The sequence below is a fragment of the Nuphar pumila genome, chromosome 13, assembly GCF_984573655.1.
Source record: "Nuphar pumila chromosome 13, dmNupPumi1.hap1.1, whole genome shotgun sequence".
NCBI classification, from domain to species: domain Eukaryota; kingdom Viridiplantae; phylum Streptophyta; class Magnoliopsida; order Nymphaeales; family Nymphaeaceae; genus Nuphar; species Nuphar pumila.
Genome location: NC_143261.1, coordinates 103,318,636 through 103,332,740, shown reverse-complemented (window position 1 = coordinate 103,332,740; position 14,105 = coordinate 103,318,636). Strand labels below are relative to the sequence as shown.

The 14,105-nt window shown below is 31.2% G+C and overlaps 1 protein-coding gene across 1 annotated transcript in view; it reads left to right on the top strand.

Moving 5' to 3' along the window:
- Nucleotides 1–593: 593 nt before the first annotated feature.
- Nucleotides 594–14,105, top strand: part of LOC149819555 (U-box domain-containing protein 13-like) — a 61,982-nt gene continuing 48,470 nt past the window's right edge. The window contains exons 1-2 of the mRNA XM_089985731.1: nt 594–998; nt 2,317–2,548. Coding sequence (XP_089841857.1) covers nt 2,531–2,548 — 18 coding nt within the window. The 5' untranslated portion in view covers nt 594–998; nt 2,317–2,530. The remainder of the gene's footprint in view (nt 999–2,316; nt 2,549–14,105) is intronic.

The following is a 14,105-nucleotide window of genomic DNA, read 5'->3' as shown; positions in this document are numbered from 1 at the left end:
ATTGGCTTAATTAAAATCATAATTAACTCATATTAAAATTTGATCTTTTTTTTTACTCCATTTGAATGTTTCAATAGACAAGAAGATATTTGCTACCATATTAAGTTCAATTTCATTTTCATAAAAGATTTTTTTTATCTTAGATCCATTTGAATCTATTTTTTTAATTTCATATATATAATCTTGATTCAACATATACCATTGTTGATTTCATCATACCAAAACAAGCCTACTTAAATCCACATCATAAATAATTATACCATGACAAAAAATATGAACAGAAAATATCTGACCGTACATTTTTGAGAAAAAAATCTATGAAAAAAGAAGAAGAAAAAGAAAAAAGAAAAAAGAAAAAAGAAAAAAGAAAAAAGAAAATAGGAAACTAGATAAACTTAAAACTTAAAATACTTTTTACTAAATTATTGGTTTACCTTTATACACGCCGCCCCGAAAGAAGCCCGTGACCCGGACCCGGCCCCGCCCGGCCCATATATATATATATATATATATATATATATATATATATATATACCGGGCCGGGTTAGGCCCGCTTTTTTTCGAGTATAAGAGAAAAACTAAGGCCCATACGGGCCGAGTACTCGAAAGCACGGCCCAACTCTCTCTCTCTCTTTGAACACCGATCGATGGAGAAGAGGCGGGGGACGTCCAAAGGTTCCAATCACCTCTCTTGTATCATTACGATGGTGATGGCGGAAGGCCGAGGTCGGACAAGTGCGGCAGATGGCGAAGGCGTCGAGTCGGTGTTCGATCAAGCTCCGGCAGAGGTCCATGACGGCTCCCGAGGTGGAATGCGCATGCGGCACCCGGTCGAGGATCCCGGCGGTTAATGGATGGCGGAAGAAGACGATCTCAATGAGCATGGGCAAAACCACCCCGAGTTTCGGCGATGACTTGTGTTGAGAGCGACAGCGGGAGGTGCGTAGCGGCGGATCAAGGCGAGCTCACTTGGCTCTGATGCGACGATCTTCCGACAGGTATTAGGGTTTTCTCCCGAGAAATTGGGGTTCTCGTGTTATTTCCTTTCCTTTTTTGGTTCTTCTCTCGTCTGAAATTGATCACAGTGTTTTTTAGATGCGAGGTTTTGGATTCTTTGTAAACGGGTTCTCATTATATTTCTTCCGATCTTTGGGTTTCTTGAAGATGATCATTCTTTCGGATCTTTGGGGTTTCTTGAAGATCATCTTTCTTCCGATCTTTGGGATTTTTTGAGTGTTGTTCATCATTCGATCTTGGCGATTGTTTATAAACTCGGGAAGATTTTTTACCGTACATAGAATTTGTCTCGTTTCTGATGGTTTTAGGGATTTGGATTATCGATCATTTTACAATGTTATAGAATTGGGCGAAATAGAAACTCTTATGTTATCAATGTTATAGACTTTGGCTCTTTTTAGAAAGCGTGTTGAAAATTGACTACTTGACTATTAGAAAGTTGCAGGAAGCAGAAGTTTTCACATGAAGCAAGTTTAGGTAGTCTTGGAGGGGTGACACGGATTGGAGGATGAAAGTCCAAATCTGAATCCAGAATTTGATGTTTCTGTTCTTGATTTGAATTAGATAAAATGTTTAGTTGGAAATTGATCCGTACGTAAACAGATCCTATGGGAGCGAGACTTTTAAGTTAGTTTCATACTTGCACCTGCCAATTGGGAACTAAGTATTTGTTTCATCCTTCAACTAGTCTAGTTTGTTAAAATGACACCAGATGAGACCAAGGGAGAGACTTTTAAGTTAATTTCATATTTGCATCTGCAAATTGGGAACAAAGTATTTGCTTCATCCTTCAACTAGTCTAGTTTGTTAAAATAGCACCAGGCGATACCAAGAAAAGATTACCAGATTTTTTTTTCCAATGCTATCGAAAGGAAACCCAGTCTTGACTCTTGAGCGGTAAAACCTCTTGGACAACCTTCCCAACCTCAAGAGATACACCATACTTGGCTTGCACAAGGAGTTGTCACCCATGAGAATCTAATTGCTACTGCCCGCCAAACAGCCACAAACCGCTCCCACTGCGCTAACCTCTTTGGGTATGAAGAGATGACCAGATTTAAATGTGATATTTGGATCCTAGCTAGCTCCATAAATATCTACTCAACTTATGTAGTCTATGACATTATTCTATATCTAGTCAGTTTATGTAGTTGTATTGTTGAATACTTCCAATGCATTTGTAGGTCTTGAAAGTCATTGGGGTTGTTTATTCATCTTTTCGTTGATCAAGAGTATTTCACAGGTAATTGCATTTCAAGAATGAATCACACCCTAAACTGAGTGACCTTTTTCTTTCAGGCATGAACCGGAGGAATCTTTCTTGAATTGTTCATCCTAACAGTTCATTGAGTAAAGCAAACTGTGCCTGCGACACCCAAAAGTGCACGCATGCTGGTGGGAAACACAATGACCTTGATGATGTGGGCAAAGATGATATCATCATACATTCTTTGAGATTATTGGAAATTGGTCCTTTGGAGATTCTTTCAAGAAACAAACCATTGGATGAGCAATGGAACTACTTAAACAGGTTAGTAGGTATTGTTTAAGTTCACGTTTCTTGTGTTCACTGGTTATTGGTTTCATAATTGTGTTCAATACTATATAAGCTTGTCAAGTGGTTTAAGATTTACTCTTAGTTTGAGGTAATTAGTTTGCTCATTCTTATTGTCTAACTGCTATTGCTGTAAAAGTAGGCCAGTACTTTCAAAATGGTTACAGGTTGTTAGATGTGTTAACATGAATCGTAGAGTTTATACTTGTTACTACTTACATGAACATGAGTACCGACAGTACCTTCAAAATGGTTACAGGTTGTTAGATGCGTTAACATGAATCATAGAGTTTATACTTGTTACAACTTACATGAATATGGGTACCGACAAGAATCACATTTTGAAAGAGCTTATATTGATTTCGTGGATGCATTAAATTGCTAGGTTTCAAAAAGTGCACTGAACACCAAATAGTTTCCTACTAAATTCCAATTGGCTTTCTGATAAAATGTTGCATCCATTTCCCTCTAATCTGGTATTTCTTTCTGGTGGAAATATATCTAGCTAATATATTAGGTTTTACAATGAAGAAGGTGGATTAGCTTATATATATATATATATATATATATATATATATATATATATATATATATATATATATATATATATATATATATATATATATATATATATATATATATATATATATATATATATATATATATATATATAGGATTCTTAGGAATGCCCGTCCAGTCGGCTGCCCGGCCATTTCGGTCGGCGGCCGGTGTTTTTTTTGGGGTGCCGACCACATAGATGTGGTCGAATGGCTGAAATCTGTGAATTAAAAAAAAAAAAATCGTCGAAATCCGATGTTGGGAACCCAAAATACGCCCCCCTATTTTCGAAGGTGATAAAGGTGTTGAATTTCAATCTTTATAAAATTTGATCTAGAGGTCCGTTTTCAGCGATTTTTTTTCCAGATCCATAGATTTGGATCTAATCTATCCATCCGTACCGTTGGATCTCAAAAAACCGGCAGGGCAGCTGGCGTCTAGCCCTTGGGCGGCAGAATCGAAGGCCTATATATATATATATATATATATATATATATATATATATATAGAGAGAGAGAGAGAGAGAGAGAGAGAGAGAGAGAGAGAGAGAGGTACTTCTCAATATATATATATATATATATACATACGTGATACCTATATACTTCTCAGTCCTGTGTGTGTACATATATATACATCACTGTCACCTATGTCACAGGGATTCGGCTAGCAGGGTGCCGCACCTGCGTTGACTCGACGCGGGTGCGACACCGGGTGCGGTCAACCCGATCCTGGGTGCGTTGATCGTACCCAGGATCATTTAGGTCCTTTTTTTTTGGATTTTTTTTTTAAAAATTGCCCTATGAAATGGGCTGCGAAATTTTAAAAAATTTTTTTTTCTGCTGACAGCAACTGCTGCTCCTAATCCTTCTTTTTTCGTAAAGGATTTTCTCTCTCCATAATAAATGATAGACAACAGCTGACAACTGCTCCTAATCCTTCTTTTTCGTGAAGGATTTTCTCTCTCCACAATAAATGATAATGATGGTGGTAGCCTTGCTGATCCTTCTTTTTCATAAAGGATTTTCTCTCTCCATAATAAATGACAATAATGGTGGTAGCCTTGCTGGCTATTAGTATTCACTGTTCTCCTGACGAGATGGGTGCGTGCAGCTGTATATAAAATGAAATTTGAAAAAACCCGCGTCGGGTGAACCCCCCGACCCCCTTATATATATTACATTTTTGCCCCTGCCGCACCCGAGTTTTTTTGGAAGTGCCGAATCCCCGCACCCGCGCCCGTACCCGCACCCGCACCCGCACCCATGTGACATAGATTGTCACAGATATAAGCAATATTTTCAAAATATCACGTTAAAAATGGTAAAAACAGGTAAAGCAAAAAAGAAGAAGAAAAAGACAATATTTTCAAAATATCGTCATTTTGAAAATATCACGTTTTTATTGTGTGTTATTATTGCGATATTTTCGGTGAATTAAAAAAAAGCCTTTTTTAATACATTTTGAACTTTTTTTGGTTTATTTTAACATTTTAATAACTATTTAAATTTTATCAATGTTTTTGTAAGAAAATTTGTAGAAAACTCATACTTTTACAAAATTTCTATTATTATTTTTATATATTTTCTAATTTTTTGAATCCCTGATATTTTCTTGCGATTTTTCCGAGAAAAACAAACTTTCCGAATAATACCCGAGAAAAACCTTGCCGATAAAAACCCAAGAACGATATTTGTGACAATGATATACATACACATATTTCTGAGTGTATTTTATGTGTGTGTGTGTGTCTATATATATACAGGTATTTCTTAGTGTATATACAAGTACTTGCCTAGGCAATGCCTAGCGCTTTTAACGACACAGACTTTACAAAATTTTCGCAAATATTGTAAACTATTTTATAAATTTCACAAACTTTAAAAATGATGTTATAATTTTGCAAATTTGTTCAATTTTATAAAATTTGAAAAAGTTTTTATATATTTCACAAATTTTGAAAAAGTTTTATGCATTTTTTTACAAATTTTTTCTTGAGTTATTTTGAACATTTTTAAACCATTATAAACTTTTGCAAATACTGCGTTTGACAAACATTATAAAATTTTAAAACTTTTGATTGATTTTGCAAATTGTATGAATTTCACAAGTTTGATAACTTTTGAAATCTTAAAAACATTTCAATTTTTGACAGATTTTTACTAATTTTACGCAATGTGTCATATTTTTGTTAGTTTCTTCTAAACTATTTCAAACTTTGGAAAAGTCACAACGTTCAAATTTCAAAATTTTTAGAACTTCTGATCAATGTTACTAAGTTAACAAATTTCATGACTAGTGACAAAATTTTTATGTTTTACATTTTTTTACAAATTTTACAATTCTTTTGAGTTTTTGTAAACATTTCTTAGCTATTCAAACTTTTTGTAAACATTTTAAACTTTTTTCAAACTTTAGGAACAAATTACAAATTTGACAACTTTTGAAAAAAATTACAACCCTAAAATGTTTAAATTTTTGCATTACAACTCTTTACAAACTTTACAAATTTTGAATAACAAGTTTTGAAAATTTTACGAACTTTACATCATTTCACAAATTCTACAATTTTAAAACTTTGAAAAGAATTTGCAGATTCTATGAACTTCAGAAGTTTTGCAGCTTCTATGAAGTTCAGAAGTTTTGCAGCTTCTGATATTTCTTTTCATAAATTTTTTAAAGACTCCTTAGTGATCCCGGGCTCAGTGAGTCCTTATTTCCGTGATGAACTGTTGTCACCAGTCTTACATTTTTGTCTTAAAAGATCAAATTAGTGTCTTTTTCCTTCGAAGAACTCCAAATTAGGGAAATCCAAAGAAGCCCCCTTAGTGGATTTGTTTGTCTTTTGTTGAATTTTTTTCACGGCTCTTCCAAAGAACAAGGTTTTTTTGAATAAGCCAATACTAAAAGGATGGAATTTGTATATTTGCATAAATTTTATATATTTTTAACTTTTGGCAAATTTTATAAATTTTACAAGTTTTGACAAATTTTACTAATGTCACAAGTTTTTTATGGCTTTTTTAGAGCTTTTGCAAACATTACAGCCTTTCATGTACTTTATAAATTTCATAACTTTTTTTGAAAATTACTTTAGTTTCATAAATTTTCTAATTTTTAAAAAAGGTTGGTTCACTAATTTTGGTAATATCTTTAAATTGTTTAAAGTTCAAAATTTTGGAACTTAGAGCTTTTGACAAATTTTATTGGTTCAACAAGTTCCCCAAATTTTACAATTATTTACAAATTTTCAAAATTTTACAATATTTCAAAAAATTTAGCAAAATTTGATCTATTTTGCAATGTTACAAACTTTTTGAGGTTTTATGAACATTTCTTAATTATTTGACAGTTTTGCAAATTCTACAACATATTACAACCAACTTTTGATAAAGTGTTTGAATTTTTATAAATTTCAGAAATTGTTTAACTTTTGACATTTTTTGCAAATTTTACAAGTTTTTTGTGAGCTCTTTAGAGCTTGTGCAAACATTAAAACACATCACGAACTTTAAAAATTTCACAACTTTTTCAGAAATTATACTAATTTAATATATTTTCCAATGAAATATTTTATTTCACTGTTTCTGATAAATTATTTGAAAAACTTTTGAGCACTATTTTGAAAATTTTCAAACTTTACAAACTTTCACAATATAAATTTGTTTCCAAATTTTGACCAATTTTTACACGTTTTAAGAAATTTACAAATTTAATAAGTTCTTTGTGAGCTTTCTAAACATTTCTAGTTTTTTTGAAACCTTTGAAAATTTTACCTTTCACAAACATTTACAGATTTTTTAAAACTTTTGATGAATTTTGCGAATTTGATGAATTTTATAAGTTTTACAACTTTTGATAACATTTAGAAATTTTGAAAACCTTTTAGGAAATTTTCAAAAACTCTTCACATAGTTTTGCAAGTTGTTGTGAACATGCATAAATTGTTTCTAACTTTTGCAAACTACCTACCTTTCACAAAGTTTATAAATTTTAAATCATTGAAGCAAATTTGCAAATTCTATGAATTTCACAAATTTTACAACTTTCAATTCAATATAAGTTTTAAATTTTTTTGGCTTTTGACAGTATTTAAAACCTTTACAAACTCCACTTATTTTAGAGCTTTTGGCAAATTTTATGATTATTTAGAAAATTTTCAAATTTTACGGTGCTTCAAAATTTTAGAGTAATTTTATAAATTTTGTAAATTTCACATATATTTTTTAAGCATTTGGAAACAATTTTTAAACTATTTCAAAGTTTTGATGAGTTTTTCTTTTCAATTGTGAATTGTCATATACATTACAAAATTTTCTTCTATCATAATTTTATGGTTTTTGACAAATGTCACAATTATTTACAAATTTTCAACTTCTGAATAAATTTTCAAACATTTTGAAACTTTTGCAAATTTTACAAGTCACAAACTTTAACAAAAACTTTACGGATTTTAATACTTGATCATTTTTTTTCCGGAAGACTAAGCTGGTTCAAAAAAGTTGTTTCTTTAAGTTAAGTTGTTTCTTTGTACAGAACTTAAAGAATTTGTGGCTTACAACTTCTCTCTCTCTCTCTCTCTCTATTTTTGGGGAGAAAATAGTGAAGAAAGCAATTTTGTATTCCATTATCTGTAAATGATATCTTTCTCGGGGTTTTATGCGGCGGTGCAAGGGAAAGTGGACAGACTTTGCCCGTGGCTTGATCTACTTCCCGTTCTCTATTCAATAATAAACAAGTGATGAACAGAAGGGATGGGGTAGAAGAGAAGGCTGAGATTCCTTTCTTGGCAAATAGAAAATCCAACTAGAATTAGCCGAAAAGGCTCCTCAGTTCAATACATTTCCAGACTGGAAAGTACTCACTGAGAATCAGATTCAACCTATCCCTGCACACAGCAGAAGAGATCTTATTGGCCAGAGCAAGGTCTATAAATGATAATAATTAAATAATTCAATGATGTGTAACTAGTTAATTTTTATTGAAATTGTGATTATTTGACAAGTGAATGTCAATAGCATGGATTTTTTTGCAATGTAATATTTCCAATTGTGAATGATTATTTCAAATATTTGGGATCCATCATTCAAAAGTATGGAGAAATTGGGATAAAGGTTGGGTGGATGAAATGGAAAAGTGCAACTGGAGCGCTGTGTGATCGTAGAATGCCATTGCGGTTGAAGGGAAAGTTTTATAGGACGACTATTAGACCCGCTTTACTATATGGTACGGAATGTTGGGCTGCCAAGAGACATCATATTCAAAAAATGAGTGTAGCTGAGATGCGGATGCTTAGATGGATGTGTGGAAATACAATAAAAGATAAGATTCAGAACGAGGAGATACGTAAGAAGGTAGGTGTTGCACCCATTGAAAATAAGATGCGAGAGAATCGTTTACGGTGGTTTGGACATATTCGGCGAAGGCCTAATGATGCTCCGGTTAGAAGGTTGGAGAAATGTGAAAATATATTAGTTAAAAGAGGTCGGGGTAGGCCTAGGAAGACTTGGATGGAGATGATAGGAAAGGATATGAATGCTTTGAACCTCACCGAGGACATGGCATTGGATAGAAATGATTGGAGGAAAAGGATTCATGTGGAAGACCCAAAATGAATTTCTTTTTTGGTTCATATCGCTGACCCCAATTGTTTTGGGATGAAGGCGTAGTTGTTGTTGTTGTTGTATAATATTTCCAATTGTATAGAGATTTTTTGATGGGAACCTGTTATACTAATTTGTACAATGACAAGCGAGTTTATAGAAGAAACGATAGGATTTTTTTGAGTATTTTGAAATGTGTTTCTTTAATAAATTCAAGTATTTTGAAACGAGTTTCTGTAGCAGATCTACTTATTCTTTTGATTGAAAAGATAAGAGACATTTCATCATGAGTTTTTTAAACATTTACAAATATTCATCAATTTTTGACAACTTTAGAGAAATTATTTGAATTTCACAAAATCTTCATAAGCTTGGCTAACTTTCTACATTTAGGGAACTTCGAAAATTTTGAAATATCTTTGAAAAATTTTAAATTTTTTGTTGAGGTTTTGTGAACAATTTTTAAACTCTTTCAAACTTTTGCAAATTTTACAATTTTTAGCGCACCAAATTTTCTCATATTTTACAAATGTTGACAAATTGTATAAGTTTCACAAATTTTAATGAGTTTTGTGAGCATTATTTAACATTTTTTTTAAATTATTTCAAGCTTTTGCAAATTTTACAATCTTTAGACCACAAAATCTTTTCACCAGTTTTGCAAATTTTGACAAATTGTACAAATATCACAATTTTAATATGAGTTCTTGTAAAGATTTTTACATTGTTTCGAATTTTTACAAGCTTTGTAATCAAAGTTTGCAGGTGACAAATATTTATCAATTTTTGACATCTTTATACAAATTTCATAAACTTTTGTGAACATTGTGATCTTTTAAACTTTAGCCAACTTTTTAACATTTTATTTAAAATATTTTAGATTTTTGCCAACTTGTGAACGCTTCATAAGCTTCAAAAATTTCATGAATTTCACGAATTTCACACCTTTTACAACTTCAAATTTTTTACAAGTATTTAGTGAACTATCGCAACAATTTTAGAAAATTTCGTCAATATTTTGCAACCTTCATGAAGTTTCCCAATTTTTTGCGAATTATTTACGAATTTCATTAAAATTTCTAGAAATTGGCACAATTTTTTGCAAGTTTTCAGAAGCTTATTCAAAAATTGAAAAAAACTTTATTAAAATCTACAAAATTTTATGAATATTTGCTATTTTTTTTTTTGAAATTTTGACAATTGTTTGAAAAATTTATGCACTTTCTAAACCTTTCACAAAATTTGACAAACCTATTAAATTTCACTCATGTTTGTGTATTGCTATAAATTTTTGACAAATTGCAAAAGTTTTGGAAAATTTTGTCAATTGTTGAGAATAGGTGGTTTTGGAAAATTTTGTCAATTCATACATTTGTTCATTTTTGTAAAATTCTTAGAATTTTTTTTCATTAGTAAGTTTTTGCAAAATTTTTAGGAAACTTTCCTAATGTCTTGCAAATTTTTATGTAAATATCCTTTAAAAACTTTACAATCTTTAGAATTTTCATAACATTTTGCCAATGTTGTGCAAATTCTTATCTGCCTTTGATAAACCTTCTAGAAACACTTGCACAAACTTTAATAAGTTTCAAAATATTTTACCAACTTTGAATAAACTAGAAAATCTTCCTAAAGTTTCATAAGTCTCTATGTACTTTTTGTAAACCTTTCACAAACCTTCCTAAAGTTTGTCAATTCTTTTTGAAGTTAAGCAAATCTTGCACAAAATTTGTCAAATTTATATACTTGTTGATTTTTGATAAACGTTCACAACCTTACAACCTTTTATGAAGTTTCCCAAACATTTATGAACTTTTTCAAAAGTTTTAGACAATTTTTCCATCCTCCCACAAAATGGTATATCAATATTTTGTAAAATTTTAATGTACTTCTTCCAAGGCTTTCACAAGCTTTTTCAAGTATTTATTAAGTTTTAGAAAATTTGGTCAATGCTTTGCAATTTATTTGAAGTTTTACATAATTTTGCAAACTATTTCTAAATATCAATGAAAATTTTAAAAATTGTGCATAATTTTTACAGTTTTTCTTTTGTAAACTTTCATAAAACTTTTGCATACTCTTTCACAAAATTTGTGCATAACTTTTACAATTTTTTTTAATGCTTTGAAAATTTTATTATTTTTTTATAAGCCTTTGACAAACATTCACATACCTTCATAAAGTTTCAGAAAGTTTGCCTTTGACAAACATTCACATGCCTTCATAAAGTTTCACAAACTTCCCCAAACTTTCCAAATCTTTATTAAAAAAAATTCAAATTTTTATCAATTGGAAACTTTTGCAGCATTTGACATTTTGTACAACATTTATCTACTTTTGAAAACTTCAGGCAGATTATTTGAATTTCACAATTTTTTCACAAACTTTTGTGAAGATTTGAAACTATTTCAAATTTCGTAAACTTTTAGTGAGCCTTTGTGAACATTTTCGATATATTATTTTAAACTTTTGCAAACTTACAAATTTTACAAAATTTACAGTTTTTGACTAGTTTTACAAATTTAAAAAATCTTATCGATTTTTGAAATTTTACAGTGTTTCACAAATTTTACAAATTTTAACGCATCTTAAAAGTTCCAAAAAATTTTGTGAACATTTTCAAATTATTCCATACTTTTACAATCTTTACAAATTTTACAAGTTTTGTCAAATTTATGTTGTATTTTTATACGTTTGATTGAATTTTACAAATTTCACAATTTTTGTGAGCATTTATAAAGTTTTGTAAACTATATGACAAATTTGCAAACTTTACAACCAAATTTTACAACTTTTGAGAGATTTTATGAATTTTAGAGACTCTTAACTAGACTTTTGGAATGTTTATAGGCTATTTCAAAATTTTGTGAATTTTACCTTTCAAAACCTTACCATCTTTTATAGATTTACAATTTTTGACAAATTTCACAAAATTTTCTTGCACTTTTTAAATGTTTTTGAACTATTGCAACTTGTAAAAGTTTTGCAACTTTTGGTAAATTTTCACAACGTTTAGAACTGATGACCAAATTGTAATTACAACTTTTAACAAACTTTGACGTTCAAAATTTTATTATCAACTTTCAGGAACATTTTTAGAGTTTATGTTAGATTTTTTTTTGCCAATTCTGAACTTTCAACTTTTCACAATTTTTACAAGTTTTTTGGGGACTTTCTGAACATTTTTAAATTATGTTGATTTTTCGCAAACTTTAGAACCTTTAGCAAAATTCGAATTTTTTATTAATTTCATAAATATTGCATTTTTAGTAAACTTATTCAATTTTACATTTTTTGACAAATTTGACAATTTTCACTAATTTTTTGTGAGCTTTTGTAAAAAATTTTAAACTATTTTTAAACTTTTGGAAAACTTTGTAACCTTTCATTAACTTTATCAAAGTTTGCAATTCTAGACAAGATTTTTAACTTTTATCAACTTTTGACAAAATCTATAAACTGCACATTTTTATGAGCTTTTGGGAATATTATGAAGAATTTTCGCAAATTTACATTGTTAAGGTGGAAGATAAAGAAGTCAGAAAGAACCATTTTAACATCTTAGCAACAAAAAGTATAATAGTTTTGGTAACCGTTTTAGTGATGGGATGAATGTTATAATTATGTAAATGATATCTATTATTGTGATATTGAAAACTTTATTAAGGGTGTCTCAAGACGCCCCATCATGCAATCCCTTTTTCTATTGCACTCTTAGGGTGTGACAGAAATACAGGGGAAAAACACCCAAACTGAGATTAAGTGTCATAAAATCTGGTGTTTGTTTGGGCGTGTACGGAGGAGATTGAAATGGTATGATACAAATTTTGGTGCTCTCTCTTTTGATGTTAGTGCTAGCAAGAAGATTTTTCAGTGCACCATCATTGGTTTCTACATGGAAAAATCAGAGTTTAAATGTAGTGCAATTATTTATTTATTAGTTGCTAGTTGTATAGTGGTCTTTATGTAGCTAATGATATTGATTGAAGAGGTTGTTCTTTTTAGTGTGTATTGCCCTCAACAAGAGAAATTGAGAAGACATGGGCAAATTTTTGAAACTTTCAGAAGTTCTATTTTGATAGTTTTATGGTTCCACTAATTATTGATACTGAAATATTTTACATAATTCACAACGATGTTATAACCTTTTTCCTACATGATGTTAATAAACTGCAATTTTTATGGTCAAGAGACAAAAATAGAAAGTGATTAGGAAATCTGAGCACAAGAGTGCCTAATCAGTTAATTGATGTGAAGTAAAATGCACAGATTAAGATCTGTTAACTTCGTCTTGTAATGGTTTTCCTAGTGTTGTGCATGGTAATCATGAATTTTTCAAAGATTTCATTACTAACGTTACAAAATTTTCGGGGAACAAATTTTATAATTTTTGATGAGATTTTGTCGACTTTTATTATTTCATGAAACTTTAGTTTCATGATTCTAAATTTTTGTGGACTTTTATGATCTTCACGAGCAGTGTTGTTTAAGTACCTACTCCTAGACCGATAAGCGTATACAGTGTTTTAGTTTTTTTGATAAAAAATGTGAAAACCTTAGTTCCAAGCCCTAATAGTCTCTTTCTCTGTTTTCTGCTTCATATTCTAGTGTCGGGGGACAAATTTTGGGTTGTCAGTGAGGGTCGACCGTCAACAAGGTGTGTGCTTGCTTCTCTCTCTCTCTCTCTCTCTCTCTCTCTCTCTCTCTCTCTCGCGCGCGCGCGCCCAAAAGAAGATCAACATTACCACTCAGGAAGATCAACAAAATGTTGAACCCATGAACCGAACAAGATGAAAAACAGAAATAGAAATATAGAAAAATAAGAAGCTAAAGAAAAAGAAACTACAGACAGATAACAACAGACAACAAAGCCAAGCTCAACCAGGAGCCGCTGGACTAGAAGGCACCATCGATGAGTGAACGTTGATCAGAAGGAAGGGGAGGTCTCTAAGATGCATACGTACAATCGCATATACATCAACCCAGATTTTATGGACAAGATTATTAAGGACAACCGGAATTTGACGAAAACTAGCATCATTGCGTGCCATCTAAACAAACCACCAAGTAGTAAACAACCACGTCTTCCAGATCAGCCTCCACCGCTTGCATCGTCTAATTCGAACAGGGCCCAGGCGCAGATCAAGCGCGAAAGACTTTTCTTTGACAATTACGTTCATAGATCTTCACGTCCTATTAAAAAGAACCACAAAGATTAGGTAGGAACAGAATAAACGAAAGGTAGTTTCTTCAACAAAGCACACACCAGCTAAGAAACTGAAAACCCAACTTCTTTAAATAACTGTGGGTATGAACCTTATCATGCAAAATTAAGACCCAAGATCTTGGGGAAAGGCTCTTAGCCCATAACATGC